This window comes from Bombyx mori, chromosome 25, assembly GCF_030269925.1.
Source record: "Bombyx mori chromosome 25, ASM3026992v2".
NCBI classification, from domain to species: domain Eukaryota; kingdom Metazoa; phylum Arthropoda; class Insecta; order Lepidoptera; family Bombycidae; genus Bombyx; species Bombyx mori.
Window position 1 is genome coordinate 3,320,659 of NC_085131.1, and position 20,290 is coordinate 3,340,948.

A 20,290-nucleotide genomic window follows, 5' to 3' on the forward strand; every position below is an offset into this window, starting at 1 on the left:
TAATACTTTTTTTGTTTTTTTATTGCTTAGATGGGTGGAAGAGTTAAGTGGTTACCGGAGTCTATAAACATCTACAACGTAAATGCCGCCACCCACCTTGAGATATAAGTTCTAAGGTCTCAGTTCTTACAGTGCAACGACTGCCCCATACTTAAAACCTAATCAAGTTATTCAAATCTAAGCCCTAATTTACATTATCATCAGGATATTTTTGGCTCAATTGAACGAATTTTATCGATTTATTCTAAAGAACTACATCTCAAGGGGCAGTTACTATAAAATTAGGCGTTTTATTAAATTCCCGAAAATTTACAACTCTTTTCTGTAAGTCAAGGTTGCTTAAAAGTGTAATCACCATATTGAATTTATTTTTCAGCAATTACAATTCCCTACTGGATTCTGAGCACCGATTACTCTAGCTATGCTTTGGCTTATAGTTGTGTCAACATAGACAGCGATTTCAGAGGAGGTATGTACACTATAAGAAATTATTACCGATGCAAATGTGGACACATGTATAACAGTCATTGAGTCATTTAATTCTATGTCGTCACAGCTTACCAAATACACTCTTAATATTTGAATTAATTCGCAATGACAAACTGATTAGTAATGTAAACATCGAAGCTGTCACTAAGCAGAGATCGAATTTGAGACTGTATAAAATTAGAATTACATTTTAAAAAAAAACTATTAATATATTTGTGAAATCGGAAACTACGATTCCGCCTACATCCTTCATCATTTAAATACATCACCCCAATCTATATCTATACTAATATTATAAAGAGGAAAGATTTGTTTGTTTGTTTGTTTCGAATAGGCTCCGAAACTACTGGACCGATTTGAAAAATTCTTTTTCCATTAGAAGCAGACACTGTCCCTGATGAACATAGGCTCCTTTTTTTAATTTTTTTTTTTTAATTTTTTTTTTTGGTTTCATGTGTGTTTTAATGTTTCCGAAGCGAAGCGAGGGCGGGTCGCTAGTATTTAATAAAGTCAACATTTATCGTTTACATTGTGTCAAAACAAACTTAAGTGCAGCGAAATTATTTACTTATGTATTTTTTATATATTTTTAGTGTGGAGCTGGAAACTGAGCAGAACGAAACAACTAACAGCCACTGCAAACGCGGCTATTAACAATGTTATTGCTACCAATGTGGTATTAGATAATGTTTACTACGAGCCTATCGACCAATCGGACAGGGCGTGTTTCCATCTGCCCAACTTGGCACCCGGAGAGCCTGTTATTTTACCAGGCCAATGTGACCCTAACATCAACGCGATCCGAAACTTCGATACGACGAGAGTAAGTTTAATTTATGAAATAGAAAAAAAAAGATTCCAAAGATTTGTTTTTGACGCGACCATATGAAATCCAATTATTTGGGATTTTTAGAGGTAGATGAACATACTTAACTGCCTATGACCGGCCCACCTGGTGTGAATGAGCTAACAGATTCTATAGACATCATAGCAGGGATACTCCTGTCCACTTTCAGAAATAAAGTTGAAGTTTTATTCTATTCTATTTATTCATTGTATTCAAAACGTCTTTGTCAAATGTTTTTGTATTGGATAGTCAATTTGACTATCAAATCTTTCTAAGTACATATAGAGCAAACATAGGAAGGGGAATCATAGCTCTACAATTTTTAGTCTGTCGCAAGCTGTGTATCTAATCTAAGGATAATACCACCACGAAAAAGTAGTAGTTGTATATCAAAAAGTCCAAACTAAGTCCAAGTGCAATATCTCCGATGTCCTTTGATATTTTGTGGCCTTTTTAATTTCACAAAACTATTTCTTCAGCACCGATTCGGTATTATAGTTATATCAGTTCGCTTTGTGATGATCAAATACCACCGGTCACTGTGACCCAGTGGATCTATTGTGACTACCTCGAAGTATTAAATACCATTGTCTGGACTCAAGTCCAGCTCGAAACGGATTTACTGGACTTAATACTTTTCTTGGGCATATTTTTGTGACTTTTTCGGGATAGTGATCATGTATTGTTACCTAACGAACAACAGTCACACTGTATAAAAAGAGGGGGTTCTCCGGTGTCCTCAATGGTGAAGCCTAGCTTGGGGGTATGCTTTATAAAGCTATAGTATTCGGTTAGTGTATTTTTAAGAATAGCATAGCGTATATTTCTCTTTGCCATGATTCGTTGGTAACGTCAGGATTTTTCATAGGATTCTTTTTTTTTAGTACTTAGGCCGCTGGCGTTTGATCGAGAGCTACCATTCAGATAATCAAGGAGGTGAATGCCAGGAAGCTACGTACTCGGCAGGATCGGGCGGTGTCGTAACAGTCCACAACACACAAGTTAGAAATCAAGCTCTAAGTGAAATAAGAGGAACTGCCACATTGGCCACCACTGATGGCAGTGGAAGATTACTCGTCACATTCCCTAGTTGTAAGTTACTGTGCAAAATTTTATTACAAAGATTTTTTTTTTTTTCGAAAACAAACTGTTAATGCACGTGTATGGTGTTGTTATTTAAAATCAAGTGAAGAGTGGTATCTAGCTATATCTGTCTATCTAATATACGTAAAGTTATTACATTGGTATATTTTTCAAAGTAATTTCCACCAATTTCAAGACGTGCAATTAACTTGAAAACATATTGTACATTTTTATAACGATTCATTAAAGATAGTCTTTTTGGCTTCTAACCTATATGTATAAGAAGAATTCTACAATGCGAAAGTAAACATCTCATAGACACGTTATCTTTACAGCAACTGTACCATTCGAATACTGGATTCTTGATACGGACTACGACAATTACGCCCTCGTATACGGATGCGTGAATATTAACAGCCAGCAAAGACGAGGTAAACAATTGCAGCTACTAATTTGAAACTTTTTTTTTTCTTTCCAAAACCATAGTTTCCAATAAATATTAAACTCATAAACGGCTTCTCAGGCCAGCTATTAGCAGTAACAGTAGGATCTTTATAATTTTCTCACCTAATTCTGAACCTAATTCTTATTTTGAAAAAGAGTGATCTATTCTACTGCGCACGATCGGTAACTGGTTGGATGATCGGATTTAAAAAAAAAGAAACAGACAAACGATCAGATCATAAGATTTTATTCTCCGAATGAGCCACAAAGCAATTTTGGGTACACGGTAAACACGCTCCTACTTAAACTTAATTTTTGTTTCAGTCTGGAGCTGGAAACTGAGTCGTACCAACACGCTGTCTCAAAGTGCAACAAACGCTATTAACCAGATAGTCAACAGCATTGATGTTCTAAATAATAGGTTCTATCAGCCGGTGGATCGTTCTGACGCGGCGTGTTTTTACTACCCCACACCATCGACGGAACCTGTAGTCTTCCGAGGACAGTGCGATGAAAACATTCCAGTGGTGCCAAACTTCGATGCAAATGCAGTAAATATTTTGACTCGCATATCAATTTTTTTTTGATTGATATTTTGATTCTTAAGCCATTCGTCTTCTGCTCTTCTAATGTTTTCAATTATTGATTCCTAAGAGATAACGTCAATATTCTGAGCTGAAGGCTTGTGTTACATTCAACAGTCTGTATATTATTTAAACATTGCCCTCGAAAAAATCACTCGCATAAATTTTGGCTTGCTGAACTTGCAGCTAACCTTCTTCATAATTTTGTAATGAATCTAACTTTGAATATTCGAATAGATATACCACGCCAATTACTTCATTAACAATGTAATCGTGATTTCAGTACATGGGCCTCTGGCACGATATCGAGAGATACCCAAGCCGTTTCCAAAGTGGCACGTGTAGCAATGCTCGCTACACGCTGAGCGGTGGGTCCGTCTTAGTACAGAACACACAAGTGATAAACCAAAGGTTGGACACTGTGAACGGCAATGCTGTCGTCGCGTCTACAGATGGAAGCGCCAAACTGAGAGTGTCCTTCCCGATTGCGGGCACAACACGTAAGACAATATACAAAGGAACGCTAACGTAATCCATGAGCAAAATGGAATTTAATGCTTTTCGTTTTTTTTTTCAGAAACAACACAAACTGATTATTGGGTCTTGGCAACCGATTACACATCATATTCTCTTGTTTACTCATGCACCAACCTTGATTCAGAAACCAGACAAGGTTAGTTTGAAAGGTTTAATATAAACAGAACGTGAAACTTAAAATTGGTAATAATAGGTTAAAGACCGCAAGAAACGGGCAGATATCACCCACCCATCTGCCTCTCTGGTAAAGCAGTTATACGTTTTGGTTCGAAGGGTGGAAACCTTTTAACAATAAAATTGAGGCTTCGCATCAGATATGATGAAGATTCTTGTGTCCATGAAGAGCAATGATTAATTAAAGAAATAAATAGATAGATTAACAGATGTCCAATAATACGCTAATCCTACAGTTGTACGGTTGGCGGCATTTATTTAGCTTCGAAAACCACCTGATGATATCTGTGATTTCTTCTAAACATATCGACTATTTTTTAATGGCGAATATTATCCAGTAAAGCTTGTAGTTTTAACACTGGCTTTTATAATTTTGTAAACTAACGTATAGACAGTATTGTCGAATATGACGGTTCGTCCAAAATTTAGTTCGACTGTGTTCCAACCATTTTGCATCGAATTTATCTACAGCGCATTCCCGATATTTTTTTTACCACATACGATCCGGTTCTGGAATATTATAATCTCCACTGTGTTGCTGTGGCCGGTATAACACGATATTTTTCAATTGAAGTGGGAGTTTCCTTAGCAGCAGTCAAAGAGTGAAAAAAATATACCCATATGAGCATCGTATGCTGGTCTACCTTCGATAGCATTTATCTTGTCTTCATTTTTAAGGGTTGGTCAGCGATTTTTTGGGATTTTGATTCGTGGGGTCTTTTGTGCCATTGCCATGTGTTTAACTCCTCAACTTCAAATACCGAATGTATTTTGCCATAGCACTTGGAGATATAAGAGCCTATAGACAGTTTGGTGCGCTACTCGTGGGCTATTCGTTCCTGTCATTGTTGGACCAAACTAACAATATAATGTTTGGATTCTAACTACTCTATGCAAAATTGGTGGCTTTTGTTGTCAGCCAGATTTAACTAGGTTATAGGTTGTAGGCTCTCCCCGTGTACCGAAACGAGAGCGCTAAATAAACTTCTTCTTCTACCTTACTCTATATAAGTCTCCTGATTAATTTGACTTTGGAGAAGTCTTACAGTAAATTATGAACCATCCTAATTGGTCTTTCTTTGCTTACTTCATTATCAAAACCCATTTTAGAGAACTCTTCAGCCTGAAGATATAGGTACGCTCAAGTATAATAATAAATTCAATTTTACAGTCAGCAGCTGGAAGTTAAGCAGAACAAAGCAGTTATCAGCAGCCGTTAACATCGTCATCAACAACGTCATTAATCCTATCAATATCCTCGACCAAAGATACTTCAATCGCATCGATCAGAGCACTACAGGCTGCTTCTACTTCCCCCAAGCTCAACCAGGAGTTCCAGTAATCTTCCCTGGGCAGTGTGAAACGAACATTCCGGTCGTTTCAAACTTTAATTTGAATCAAGTAAGTTAACAAATTTTGGGGAATAGTCACATAATTAATTGATATATGTTTATTAGTGTCTGAATAAACCATTGCCCAAAGTCGAGAGAGTTGTACAAAATTTGGAATCCCAAGCTTAGAACCCATTCTGCCGGAATAATTTTGGTTTTGTTTAGCAGCTATGGCCTTGTAAACAAAAAAAAAATATTAATAGAAAACCTCTTTTCCACCTTCACAAGAAAAAAAATCTAAACTAAAACCTTATCCTTTTTCTTCACCTTATCCCACTAGGTGGGGTATTGCACAACAAATTTTTCAACCTTAAACTATTAGCAATAGAAATTGAAGTCAATGCTTACGGAGCTCAAGGGCAATTTTAAAATAATTTCAGTTCCAAGGGATCTGGAACGAGGTCGAAGCCTACCCTAAAGAGCAGCAAACCGGACAGTGCGTCAACCACCGGTTCACAGTCGCCACAGGCAACACTCTATCATTGATTTCTTCGAACGTAAACGGCAAGACACTGAACACAAATACCGGAACTGTATCCTTCACGTCTACTGATGGCAGCGCTCGTCTCTCAATCTCGATCAACGTTGACGGTCAAGGTAAGCCGATATCTAATTATCGACCAAGTAAAATCCAAGCTCAGCCATAATATCTTCTGTTAGAACAGACCCGATGTCTATCGTATCAGATCATTAATTTTTATTTTTATTTTCAGTCATAACGATACCATATTGGATAATCAGCACGGACTATACTAACTACGCATTGGCTTACAGCTGTGTGAACATCGACAATGACTTCAGGGGAAGTAAGTTCTTGAAATATGACTGCTTAACTTCGAAAGTCTGATCTTGCTTTTAAAATGCTAAATCAAATTTAAAATAGAAAGTTCCATTGTAAACATTGTACAGTTGAAAAAATTTAAGGAAGTTTCGCTCAATCATTAAATGAATCCGAATAAAAGATACCGATTTAAGCTAATGGAATTCTATTTCAAATCCTGTCGTGAAAATGGTACACATAATATATTAAATTTACTTATCTGTATATAAATGAACTGCTGTTCGTTAGTCTCGCTAAAACTCGAACGGCTGGACCGATTTGGCTAATTTCGGTCGTGAATTATTTGTGGAAGTCCAGAAAAGGCTTAAAAGGTAGACAAATATGAAAATGCTCGGAATTAAATAAAAATAACAATTTTGTTTTCCCTTTGATGTGCCTCCCGTCGGACCTTTTGTTTGTTTTATGTTTATTTTATACAAAGTTTAGGTTTTTTACTTATCGATTACTTATCGAAGTATACCGGGTCAGCTAGTTGATATTAAAGGTTTTTATTTTATTTTCGTGTTATCTTTTTATTCGCAGTATGGAGCTGGAAGTTGAGTAGAACAAGACATTTATCAACGGCTTCTGCGAATGCAATCAACAATGCCATTGCACCTATTGTCGTCTTGAACAATGACTACTATGAAAGGATTGACCAGTCCGACGACGCCTGCTTCCACCTCCCTAACCTGGCGCCTGGCGAGCCCGTCATCCTGCCAGGACAGTGCGATCCTAATATCGCAGTTGTACGAAACTTTAACACTGCCAGAGTGAGTTTCAACAAATAGCTGCTAATTTATTCTTTCGTGATCTTAGCAAACATGTTTCGATTCTAGTATTGATACTTTGCTCCTCTCTCTTTTGCTCATATTGGAACCTGGTAGCTATAGGGAAGTGAATAATTAAATAGCCCTTATTTATTGATATGATAACTACGGTTCACCCAATTCTGAGTGGTTACCATCGTCCATAGACTTCTGCAATGCCAGGGACAGTACCAAACTGCTGCCTACCGTTTATTAATCGAAAGTAAAAGCCACCATAAGCCTAGTTTATCTGTAATCTAGTTTAGAAACATGGATCCATCCACAACCTGTACTGGAGTCTAATGCCATTATAATATGTCTTATTATTATTACTGTTCATCTTATTTAATGATTGCAAATATTCACATAAATACGATTTTTAATCGCAGTATTTGGGACGCTGGCGTTTGATTGAGAGCTATCCGTCGGACAACCAGAGAGGACAATGCAATGAAGCCACTTATACAGCTGGAACTGGTAATACTGTTGTTGTTCAAAACACACAAGTCACCAACCAAGCTCTAGGTCAAATAACAGGCTCTGCAGTTCCGGCTACGACCGATGGTAGCGGCAAGCTACTAGTGACTTTCCCCAGCAGTACGTATGTTTGTGATATCAATGGTAAATATTAGTAAATGAGTGGCCGTAACATTGTTTCATTTTTTACTTTCTAGCTGCTACGCCGTTCGAATTATGGATCTTGGACACTGATTACGATTCATATTCTCTTGTATACGGCTGCGTAAATCTAAATACCCAACAAAGACGAGGTATGTTTCATATTTCCAAAACAAAGCGACTATAGTCTATTCCAATTACGAAGTCCCTTTTGGCACTTCTTAGAACTTAACTCTTTATTCAAGTTTCGCATAATTTGAAATATTAATCATTTATTGTTCATATTCGTAAATCTCATTTAAAAAATACACAATCAATCTAAATCATTATACAATTAATTCATATACACACAATCAACATATTGTTTTTAATCAAATGGGACTTCGTAATTGGAATAGAGTATAGCAACCTGTATACGGCTATGAAACATCCTAAATCAATTTATTATTTCATCAGTTTGGAGCTGGAAGATGAGCAGAACGAACACTCTAACCCAAGCTGCAACAACCGCCATTAATACAATTGTGAACCGGATCAACGTTTTGGACGCCCGGTACTACCAAACTGTGGATCGTTCTGATGCCGCATGCTTCTACTACCCAGAACCGACCGGACAACCAGTCGTATTCCGTGGACAATGCGATACGACGATTCCCGTTGTACCAAACTTCGATGCAAATGCAGTAAATATCTTAAAGAATTCACATATCAACTTTTTTTTGATTGATTTATTTTGATTCTTAAGCCATTCGTCTTCTACTCTTCTAAAGTTTTTTTTTATTGCTTAGATGGCTGGACGAGCTCACAGCCTACCTGGTGTTAAGTGGTTAACGTAAATGCGACACCCACCTTGAGATATAAGTTCTAAGATCTCAAGTATAGTTACAACGGCTGCCCCACCCTTCAAGCCGCAACGCATTACTGCTTCACGGCAGAAATAGGCAGGGTGGTGGTACCTAGCCGCGCGGCCTGACAAGAGGTCCTACCACCAGTAATGTATTCAATTGGTTTCTAAGAGATAACGGTAATGATCTGAATTGAAGGCTTATGCTAATTACAACAGTTTTTTTCATATTATTTGTACGATGTCCTCGTAATCACGCACATAAAATTTTGTTTCAGTACATGGGACTTTGGCACGAAATCGAGAGATACCCAACTCCATTCCAAGAGGGTACTTGTGCCAATGCTCGATACTCTCTAACCGGAGGTACCGTCGATGTAATCAATACCGAAGTTATCAACCAGAGGCTTGAATCTATCAATGGTTTTGCGGTCTTAGCGACCACTGACGGAAGCGCCAAATTAAAGGTTACTTTCCCTGTTGCCGGCACCACACGTAAGTCATTTTTAATTCATTTTAAAATATAAATTTTAATTATTTGTATATTTTCAAAATTTTCCATCTGGAATACACATTATACCCATTAAGAGGGATTCTCCGTCAGTATAAGACCTTAAAATCTGAAGGCACGTTTTTTCTTTATATCTTAGATGGGTGGAAGGGTTCACGGTCCAACTGGTGTTAAGTGGTTAGTAGAGCCCATAGACATCTACAACGTAAACTCCGCAACCGAGACATGCGTTCTCAGTTTTTGCAGTACAACGGCTGCCCCACCCTTCAAACCGAAACGCATTACTGCTTCACGGCAGAAATAGGCAGGGCGGTGGTACCTACCCGTGCGGACTCACACGAGATCCTACCACCAGTAATTAGGCAAATTATATTTTTCCGGGTTTCATTTGTATTACACGATGTTATTCCTTCACCGTGGAAGTTAATCGTGAACAATTGTCAAGTATGTATTTCAGTAGAAAAATTGGTACCTTTCTAATGAAATACGTACCTGTCGGCGGGATTCGAACACCGGTGCATCGCTTAAACCATAGACCACGATGACCTCAAGACGTAAGAACGTTTCACAAAACAAAGAATCTCAAATGGCTTTTTAGAGATCTAGCGTTACTGTAATATTGCATTTCAAATTCTAAGATACTTATGTTTTATTTTCAGAAACAATCGAAACTGACTACTGGGTTTTGAGTACAGACTACACGTCTTATTCTCTGGTATACTCCTGCAGAAACTTGGATTCGGAAAGGCGACAAGGTTAGTTGTAGCCAATTTAATGTATTTATTTTTTCAAAATACATGGACAGTTTTCGCTTCAACGATGTAAGAATGTGAAACCATCAACCGCCTTTCTAGATCTGACCAACCAGCCTAGCTATTATGGCACCTGTAGTGCAAGAACAACCTTTCTGGCGTTGATCTACGTAGTCACGTATAAAAAGAAGTACCATTATAAGTTCAATGTCATTTCTTAAGGTCAACAGCGGCATTCACGTTGAAACATCTCATGATTATCCTGCCCTTCTCCCAGTCACCTGGGGTCGGGGCAACATGTTTTCTCCTTCCATACTCTTCTATCATATACCATTTCTTCGCTCACTCCCTTCTTACCCATATCGTCTTTCACGCAATCCATCCATTTCTTCTTAGGTCTACCTCTTCCTCTATATCCTTCCACATTCATAGTTAGCATTCTCTTACCAACCTCATTTTCATTTCGTCTCATCACATGTCCTTACCATCCCAAACGCGCACTCCTCAGCTTCTCTGTCACAGGTGCCACTTCCAGACTTCCTCTAACATATTCATTCCGTATTCTATCCATTCTCGTTACTCCACATATCCATCGCAACATTCGCATCTCTTCTGCATACAATCACGTTGAAACATCTATGGGCTTTAATTACCTGTCAACACTTTTTCTCATCAGTTATCAGCTGGAAGCTTAGCAGGACCAAGCAGTTGACTAATGCTGCAGCAACTACTATCAGAACCGTTATGAACAACATCAACGTATTGGATCAACGTTACTTCAGTCAAACCGACCAGACTCCAGCAGGATGCTTTTACTTCCCTGAACCTCGCCCAGGAGTACAAGTAGAATTCCCTGGACAATGCGAAACTACTATTCCAGTTGTACCCAATTTCAACATGGCGCAGGTACAATATAACTGAGGAACTTGACAATAGTAATTATTTTCAATTACGCAATTTCTGGCACAATTCCAAATTTGTTTATATTTTAGTTCCAAGGAATTTGGCACGAAATCGAAGCATACCCCAAAGACGATCAGCCTGGTCAATGCGTAAACCACCAATTCACATCGGGAACCGGCAACACCCTCAATTTGGTGTCTTCAAATGTACTTAATCAAGCTCTTGGTATCACGAGAGGAGTCGTCAGTTTTGCTTCCAACGATTTAGCTGGAAGATTGACGATTACAATCAATGTGGGAGGCACGAGTTAGTAAAATTCTTGTTTTATTTTTAATTACATGCAAATATCCGCAATGCTCTCATTGACGTGACCTAAGACATAAAACAGCCATGCGTTCATACTCATGATGAGAAAATTGGATTTAAATTCCATATGTAGATACCAGCTATTTTAGTAAATACATATCTAACATGTGTTCACGAACAATTTCAACAAGAATGGAGATCATTCCATGAATTAGCAGCATCACTTATGGTAGCGCCTTTTAATATAGCCCGCATTAGTAGGTGGTGCCACTATGCAGCCAGTCTCTGCGATACATTTGGATAGTCGTTACAGGAAAAAATTGTGAATTCAATCCAGTTTACGAGCTTCCGTAGCCTCTTGACACCAGGAGACCGTGAGCTCTTTTGCCTACCTAGAGCTATAAAAACATGATTTCGGATATTGTTTCAGATATAAACATTCCCTACTGGATCGTGAGCACCGATTATAACAACTACGCCTTAACCTACAGTTGTGTTAACATCGACAGCGACTACAGAAGAGGTGGGTATCGAATATTTTTGCTCTATACATGTATTTTCTGTTTTATTTACTGACTCTATTGGGAAAGCAGTTAGCGCCTTATCTGCTGGGCCGATGGCGGCATTGGGTTCGACTCTCATATCGAGCCAACATTCATATACCGAATATGCTTATTTGTTCTATCTCAGAATGGTTAAAGCTGGGTACTCACCTAGCCGTGTAGCACGTAACGTAACAGATACAGTATCCAGTGATTACGTAGGCACGAGCCCGCTGCGAGCCGCTCGCGGAAGGAGCGCAGCAAGCTCGCAGTGACCCGCCAAGTGGCGGTATCACTGCGAACACAAAGGCGGCTCGCAGTGTGCTCGTGGCAGCTCGTAGCTAGATACGCTGTGGCCCGTGGACAAGCCGTATCCATTTGTAGGTTGATACAGTATCTGTTACGTTACATGCTACACAGCTAGGTGAGTACCCAGCTTAATAGCTAAGTACAAAAACATATGAAAAGTATGCTTATCAATCAATATCAATCCTTAGTTCTAAGAGTACAGGGTTTCCTAGTTTGTATTTATGAATTCATTTTAGTTTGGAGTTGGAAACTGAGCAGGACAAAACAACTGACAGCTGCCTCAAATGCCGCGATTAACACTGCCATTGCCAACATAAACGTAATCGACAATAGATACTTCGAGAACATGGACCAAAGTGACAGAGCTTGTTTCTACTTACCCGACCTTGCTCCTGGCGAGCCAGTTGTCTTTGTTGGGCAATGTGATCCTAATATACCCGTAATGAGGAACTTTGATCCCAGCCGAGTGAGTACACAACAATAAATAATTAAATCTAATACCTACTAATAACTTTTAACCAGTCTTAGACGCGATTTAAATTGTTTGTCCTTTTTATTATTTCCATTGTAGTACGTTTTTCTAAGATTTCACATAATCGACTTCTAGTTAAAGAAAACTAAATACTAAAAACTAAATGGCATGTATGACAGACGCGGCCCTTGAAATAAATAAAAACCCATTCATCAGAATTCACTCTGAATCGGCTGGAAATTTCAGAGATTAGTCCCACCAAATAATCAAACATACAGAGAAAGCAATTGACACCAGTTTTAGTATTATTACATTGCAAATATCATCGACGCATCAAAATTTTTTTTTATTGCTTAATTGGGTGTACGAGCCCACAGTCCACCTGGTTAAAGTTCTTACTGGAGCCAATAGACATCTATAACGTAAATGCGCCACCCATCTTGAGATATAAGTTCCGAGGTCTCAGTATAGTTACAACTGCTACCCCACCCTTCAAACCGAAACGCATTACCGCTTCACGGCAGAAATAGGCAGGGTAGATAGAGGCAACTACCCGTGCGGACTCACAAGAGGTCCTACCACCAGTACACACACATTTAAACAACTATGTATATTTTTTTGCCCGAGAAGTCCGACGAGCATACGGCCCACCTGATCGTAAGTGGTTACCGTCGCTCATGGACGTCAGAAATTCCAGGCGCAGAGCCAAGCCGCTGCTTACCGCTTAATAACCTCGCTTAAAGAAGGACATAACATAGCGCTCGGGAAACAGATACTATATTATTTAAAACTATACTATTTATTTAGAAAATAAATTAGAACTCTATGTTATTTAGTACTATAAATAGATCAATATGAACATCCTGTAATATTTCAGTACACTGGACGCTGGAGGCTGATCGAATCCTACCCGTCTAACTTCCAAGAGGGCGCTTGCAATGAAGCAACTTACACTTTGAACTCCGACAACACTATTACAGTATTCAACACCAAAGTACTAAACCAAAACCTCAATACTATAACCGGTACAGCTACTTTGGCCGCGGACGGTAGCGCCAAATTGTTGGTGTCATTCCCCTCTGGTAATTTTTTTTTTTTTAATTCTTATCCGACGAAAAAATATATGTAGCACACAAATGCGATCTAAATTCTCGATGAGCTAAGCTCAACCTAGAATAAGTTTCAACCTAGAATAAAGCCGGACCAATAACCTATCCATTCTGAAGGAGCTCGGTATTACCACAAGGCTGTCCGCTATCTGCTTCTAACGTATTCTCACATACTTCGATCACATCGCTCGTAGAGATCCCGATAACTTAGAGAAGCTGATAGTAGTTGGTCACATTGATGGGAGAAGTTCACGCGGACGCTCACCTACCCGCTGGTCTGATCTGGTAAAGACGCTCACCGGCCTGTCAATAGCCGAGGCTATAAAGACCGCCGAGAACCGGAAAACGTGGGGAAGCATATTGCTTCGAGTGGTCAACATGAACTAGACACGACCTTCAGCAATGAAGAGACCGACTCAGAAGAAGAATAAGGCCTTGTCTCCATTGGTGCCTGAAAATGTGACTTAAGGGATTCATCTGAGAATCGATAGCAGCATTTCTTGGATATTATACCAGCTAGCCAGATATTATAGCACGTGGGGCGCGTTGTGAGCACCCACGAGTTAGCACCGCCGTTCTACCTATTTCTGCCGCGAAGCAGTAATGCGTATCGGCTTAAAAGATTGGGATAGCCGCTATACATTTGAAACTTCGATCTGATGTCTCAAAGTGGGTGGCAGCATGCACATTTATGAATATGAGCTTCAGTAGCCAACTCACACTTTTGAAGTTCACCCATTCACATAATATATAAATTCAATAGCATCCATGGGTTTCTTAGATCAACTGAAAGCGGTGAGTGCACCGCACCCTCTCACTGTGTGTCATTATAATATTGGATTTATTTGTTTTGTTCCATCGTCTTTATTTATATATATTATATTTTTTTGTATTGATACAATTTTGATCTACCTCCCCGGTGTGTATTTTCTTCAAACAACATTTAAATAGTAAAAAAAAATACGTATATAGATTAATTGACGTCTCCTTCTTCAAACGAGGCTTGTGGAGAGTACTTGACGGCAGACAGCGGCTCTGCCCCTGGCATTGCTGAAGTCCACGGGCGACGGTAACTAATCACCGTCAGGTGGGCCGTATGCTGGTTTGCCTACAAGGGCAATAAAAATAAAAAATCGGCAACGTCTGCAATTGTATTCTATTGTCGTCCTTTGTTTTTAGCTGCCCAGCCCGCTGAGTACTGGATTTTGGATACCGATTATGTTTCATACGCCCTCGTATACTCATGCGCGAACCAGGGCAACAACCGGAGAAGGGGTGAGCAAATACTATTCTTTGTAAACCTTTAAATTGTTTGTAAACAGGCTTTAACACGATTACATGTGTATGTGACCGATGACTGACTCGATGGCGCATTAGTAAACCGCCGTGACTGTTGCCAAGGGTCGTGATTTCGATTCTCCCGCATCAGGCATTCGTGTGATGAACAGGTTTCGTCTTCTTTGTCTGGGTGTTTATTATCTATACATATATTTAAACGTATATAATTTTGTGTGTCAGTCTCTAGTACTCATGACAGAGAGAATCCTAATTTGGGGTCAAAACACCGTGCGTGATTTGTTCATACTATGTTTTGAGGCTACAATTGAAATACGAGTATACGGCAGACACAATGAGACACGAAGTCAAATCGTCAGTAGTGGAGCTACAATATCTGTCCTTTAAACTAGAATGCATTAGCCTCGCGCAAGACATAAGCAGGATGTGGTACCTAATCCAGCAGACCTGCGATACGCCTTGCGAGCAATAAATACCCAATAAATTCATCATAGGAGGTCATGGTCAAGTCTACATGTGTTAGGTACGAAAATTCTAACAACTAATTCGGTGTCTGCCTACAAGACTAGAAGCATAATCTCGGTCTTATCGTTCAGACCATGAAAGCTCATTTCTGGGTAAGCTCGAAACTTTTTCGATACACTCGTTTAAGTTTAAATGTTTGTGAATATTCCAGTTTGGAGTTGGAAACTGGCTCGCGAGAACACACTCCCGCAGGCGGCTGTAACAGCGATAAATACCGTGATTAGTCGCGTGGACGTTTTGGATCAGCGCTACTACCAGAGAGTGGACAGATCGGATACAGCCTGCTTCTATTTCCCGGTGCCAGGAGGCGATTCTGTCATATTCCGCGGGCAATGCGAACAGAACATTCCTGTTGTGACAAACTTTGACATAAACAGAGTTAGTTTTGTTGTTGTTTTTAACCACCATAATTCGACGCTTGAAAGGAAAAAGTGACTAAGCGACAATAACTGCTTTATACATAAATGATAGGCAATAACAATATTCGATGCCAAAAAAAAAAAAAATTTCTAGGTCTATTAAAATCATTTTAATCCTACAGCTAGATTCGTTAAAATAGATTTTTTTTTCAGGTATTTCAACTTTAAATTAGTCTACTGTAAAGTTCACGCATTGTCGCTTAGTCACGTTTACCTTTCAAGCGTCGAATTATAAATAGCGATAAGGGATTTAAGGCTTAATAGCTTTTACCAAAATAATGATTTTCAAAAAAAAAACAGATAATCCATATGTGGTGTTTTGTTTGTTGAGTGAAACCCGATAAGATTTTATTTCTGGTTCGATCCGGCCAACTCTTCAAATTTTGGATTGAAGGGTGGGGCAGCCATTTTACCATAAAACTGAGACTTAGAAGACTTAGTGGATGATGGAATTTACTTTGTTGATGTTTATGTCGGTAACCATACAATAATAGATGAATCGCGAGCTCGTCAAACCTGTTAATTAATTAAATAGATACCAAAAACATGCAGTACAAAGTAAAGTCTATCAAAGAGCCAATGAATCATCACCGAGCTTTCCTGGTGTTACGCGCTGGGGTTTGGGATAGATAAAAATTCTACCGAAGTACAAATTAAAACTGTATTAACACTTAGAACACTTAAAACACAAAATTCTCAATTCATTTCCTCCGCTTCCCTTCAGGTGATCCGTTCGCTGTTTCGCTTCTAGTAGATGTGATTACTGACTGACTGCGTGCCATATCTGCAACGCCTTTATAGTAGATACAATATCCCTAGATTTATCGAGAACATTCTGGGCAAGTCGAGTAGCTTCGATGTGTGTTTCCGCTATCTTACAATAGATGGCGTTATACTTCTCGAGCGTTCTCGGTGTTACTAGTTCCTTTGATATTCGTTTCTGCTATTCGGCGATAGATGGCGCTACTTTTACTCGGTATTGTTCTAAAATAAATTTTCCGCTTCCAGTACTTAGGTCTTTGGTACAACATCGAATCGTATCCAACGAGATTCCAGCCAGGTACTTGCAACAGTGCTTATTACGGAGCGGGCACCGGCAACAATATCACCGTCTACAACACTCAGGTGGTCAATCAACAACTGCAAACTATTAGCGGTACAGCTGTTCCTACAAGCAATGATGGAACTGGACGTTACAGAGTCACATTCAACATCGGAGGCAATGACGGTGAGCAATTCTAACTTGAAGCCTTTTTTTAAAGACATGAATTTACCAGTTTGAATAGAAATAGAAGTGAGGTTTCTAGTAACTCCTGTCCAGTTATACTGAACAGTATAAGTAGCTTTCATAGTATATAATAAATCTGGCAAAAGCCTGTATGGCGCTAGTTGCAATTTTAAAATACATTTATAATTCACAAACAATACCTAACATCAGGAGCGACGATTTACCAAACCAAGACCAACTTGGTGGAAAATATTTCTTTCGAAGATTATTCGAGTGCAATAAACTTTTTTATTGCTCAGATGGGTGGACGAGCTCACAGCCCACAGACATCTACTACCTAAATGCGCCACTCACCTTGAGATATAAGTTCTAAGGTCTCAAGTATAGTTACAACGGCTGCCCCATCCTTCAAACCGAAATGCATAACTGCTAAACGGTAGAAATAGGCAGGGTAGTGGTACCAAACCGCACGGGCTCACAAGAGGTCCTACTACCAGTAAATGTCAAATTATCTTTTATCTGAGGTAAAACGCTCAATCAATATTAAAAGAGCTATCTAAAATATTCTTGTCTTCCTAAGCGAACGTGAATACCGCCTCATCTATAAGGTCAAAGTCTTATTTGTACTTTGTAACAGCTATCTTGTTTTTTTTCTCGGACCGAGATCGAACCCCACACGGGGTTTCCGCGTGTAGGGCTCGCGCTTGTGTCGGGTTCAGCGACAGAAGATGTTTAAAAACGAAGTAATAAAAAAAAAAGATAGTGCCTACCCTTAGGAGCTTACAATACCTATCCCTACCCTACCAGCACCACCCACAATCTATGTTTGATGATGCTGAACAAATATAACAATTTCTTTTTTCAGTATCTGCTGATTATTGGGTATTAACAACTGACTACTCTTCATACGCCCTGGTGTATTCATGCGCGAACCTCGACAGCGAACGCAGACAAGGTAAATTCATCAAAAAATATGTGTGCGATTCACACGTGGTATAAGTGAAACCTTCAAAAATTTAAATACAATTATCCTAAACGTCTAAGTTTGTATATGTCAAATTTTGTCATTAGTAAATAATTGTATATCATCTTTTATAGTATGAGGTAGCGCCCACTATGAATTGATATATTAACTTCACGTATAATCCTAAATTAAAATTAACTACAAGAGGTTTCATACACACGTTAGTATTAAAAAATATCATAGATGGCGCTGTATTAAAATAACACTACACCGAGAACGTCTAATGTGTTCCATCTCATTCTCTCGCCGGCTGAATCCTATACATTTATGTGTTTGTGTCTCGTCTCTATGGACTTATTTTTTCGTTTCATCGAATTTGAAATCACAACTATTCTAAAGAAGTTTCACTACTAAAAATCCTCACATGCTTCCTCAAAACCCCGAGAGTCGCATCAACTGGTTACATAATAAATAATTATATAAAAAAATCTTACAAATGTTTCCCACGAAAGCGTCTTGACTCCAGATCAAAGGAAAATTACAAATTTAAATTTTGATCGCGTTTTTACTTATCACCATTGCACGTAATGTATCATAATGCCTACATTTTTACAAACTACTAAGTTCTTTATAAGATTTGAAAAAATCCTTACTCCAAATGCTCCAAGCTATCCCGATGTAGAAATGCGTGTGGTAACTTTGAACTCCAAACGCGATTACAACTAAAATAACTTTAAACTATTAAAAAAACCCTTGATTTTTATTAGTGTACAGCTGGAAATTGAGCAGACAGCCTACCCTCACCGCTGCCGCCAACAATGCCATCAATACCGTTATCAATAGCATCCTGGTGCTGCGCCAAGATTACTTTATAGACCGAGGGCACAATGAGCGCGGCTGTTTCTATTACCCTGACAATTTCGGTGGCGACGTCATTCTTAGAGGGCAGTGTGTTGCCGAAAATCAAGTTCAGGCCGTTCCGAACTTCAACCTGAATGCGGTGAGTAATATTTAGGTAGCCCTCAAGAACGATAACACGATCTAAGAGAAAGAGTTCCTATTATAAGTACCTACTGGTGGATGGGCTTATTCTGTTGTTATTATATGTGTTCACTAGCCGCGAACTAGCTAACTGAAGATCAACACCATCTTACCTTTTTTAGTCCCATACCAATTGGATACACAAGGTTTATTCATGCTTGCATTTCCACAGTTCTCTGGCACGTGGCATGAGGTGGCCAGATTCCCGTCGAACCTGCAAAATGGCCAGTGTGCAGCAACGGACTACACAGTCCGAAGCCAGAATTCATTCAGTGTCGTACAAAGTATTGTCAGGACCGAAAGACAATTCACAACTTCGATACCGTCCGCAACAGTACCTGCTAATGGAAGAGGAGTCATCAGTGCCACGATTGCGGGAGGTAACAGACATCTTTTCATTGATCAACAAGACAAATGTCTCAAAATTTTGACTAATATTAACCTAGAATAGTATAACCTCATCTCTTGGCGTAGATGTCGTAAATATGACTAAAGCAATAACTGGAAAATGGGCAGCAGTACTCTCTGATTATCATATACAGTTTACTGCAATACAAACTAATCAGTTTTTTTTTATTGCTTAGATGGGTGGACGAGCCGACCTGGTGTTAAGTGGTTACCGGAGCCCATAGACATCTACAACGTAAATGCGCCAATCACCATGAGATATCATTTCTAAGGTCTCAGTATGGTTACAACGGCTGCCCCACCCTTCAAACCAAAACGCATTACTGCGGCACGGCAGAAATAGGCGGGGTGGTGGTACCTACCCGTGCGGACTCACAAGAAGTCCTACCACCAGTAATTACGCGAATTATAATTTTGCGGGTTTGATTTTTATTACACGATTTTTATTACCGGTAGCAGGACATATTATAAGCTCGCCTGAGTAAGTATCACCAAACCGGATGGTGATACTGCCATGAAGCAGTCACGCATTCCGGTTCGAAGAGTGGGACAGCCGTTGTAGTACAATATAATTGAGACTACGACCTCATGTATCAAGTACCTTCAACTTAGGTATATCACGCATCACCAGGCGGATCGTGACCTCATTTTCCCATATGCCATTTTCACTTAACAGAATACAAGTTTTTCATCCAGAGCATAACCCGATTGTGGTAGCCGGTTGAATTGTTTTCAATTTAGGATGCTCTGAACAAACTGAGCGAATTGATGTTCTTACCCTTAAATTATTGTTCTGAATATAGCTAACAGTTTAATATATGTAGCTGACAATGCTACCTTATTCTAGAACTAGAACTACCGAAAC

The 20,290-nt window shown here is 39.2% G+C and overlaps 1 protein-coding gene across 3 annotated transcripts in view; it reads left to right on the top strand.

Annotated features, from left to right (window-relative positions):
• Chbp (chlorophyllide A binding protein) overlaps positions 1 to 20,290 on the top strand; it is a 51,924-nt gene that overhangs the window by 23,103 nt on the left and 8,531 nt on the right. For 2 of the 3 annotated variants that reach the window (XM_038020194.2, XM_012697627.4), the window contains 27 exons: positions 377 to 469; positions 1,083 to 1,312; positions 2,221 to 2,428; positions 2,755 to 2,850; positions 3,188 to 3,414; positions 3,731 to 3,947; positions 4,025 to 4,120; positions 5,330 to 5,559; positions 5,930 to 6,146; positions 6,263 to 6,355; positions 6,913 to 7,142; positions 7,568 to 7,775; positions 7,853 to 7,948; positions 8,253 to 8,479; positions 8,919 to 9,135; positions 9,811 to 9,906; positions 10,580 to 10,809; positions 10,896 to 11,112; positions 11,543 to 11,635; positions 12,200 to 12,429; positions 13,313 to 13,517; positions 14,724 to 14,819; positions 15,517 to 15,743; positions 16,793 to 17,012; positions 17,878 to 17,967; positions 18,744 to 18,976; positions 19,190 to 19,397. In XM_038020194.2, coding sequence (XP_037876122.1) covers positions 377 to 469; positions 1,083 to 1,312; positions 2,221 to 2,428; positions 2,755 to 2,850; positions 3,188 to 3,414; positions 3,731 to 3,947; positions 4,025 to 4,120; positions 5,330 to 5,559; positions 5,930 to 6,146; positions 6,263 to 6,355; positions 6,913 to 7,142; positions 7,568 to 7,775; positions 7,853 to 7,948; positions 8,253 to 8,479; positions 8,919 to 9,135; positions 9,811 to 9,906; positions 10,580 to 10,809; positions 10,896 to 11,112; positions 11,543 to 11,635; positions 12,200 to 12,429; positions 13,313 to 13,517; positions 14,724 to 14,819; positions 15,517 to 15,743; positions 16,793 to 17,012; positions 17,878 to 17,967; positions 18,744 to 18,976; positions 19,190 to 19,397 — 4,830 coding nt within the window. 3 annotated transcript variants of the gene reach the window in all.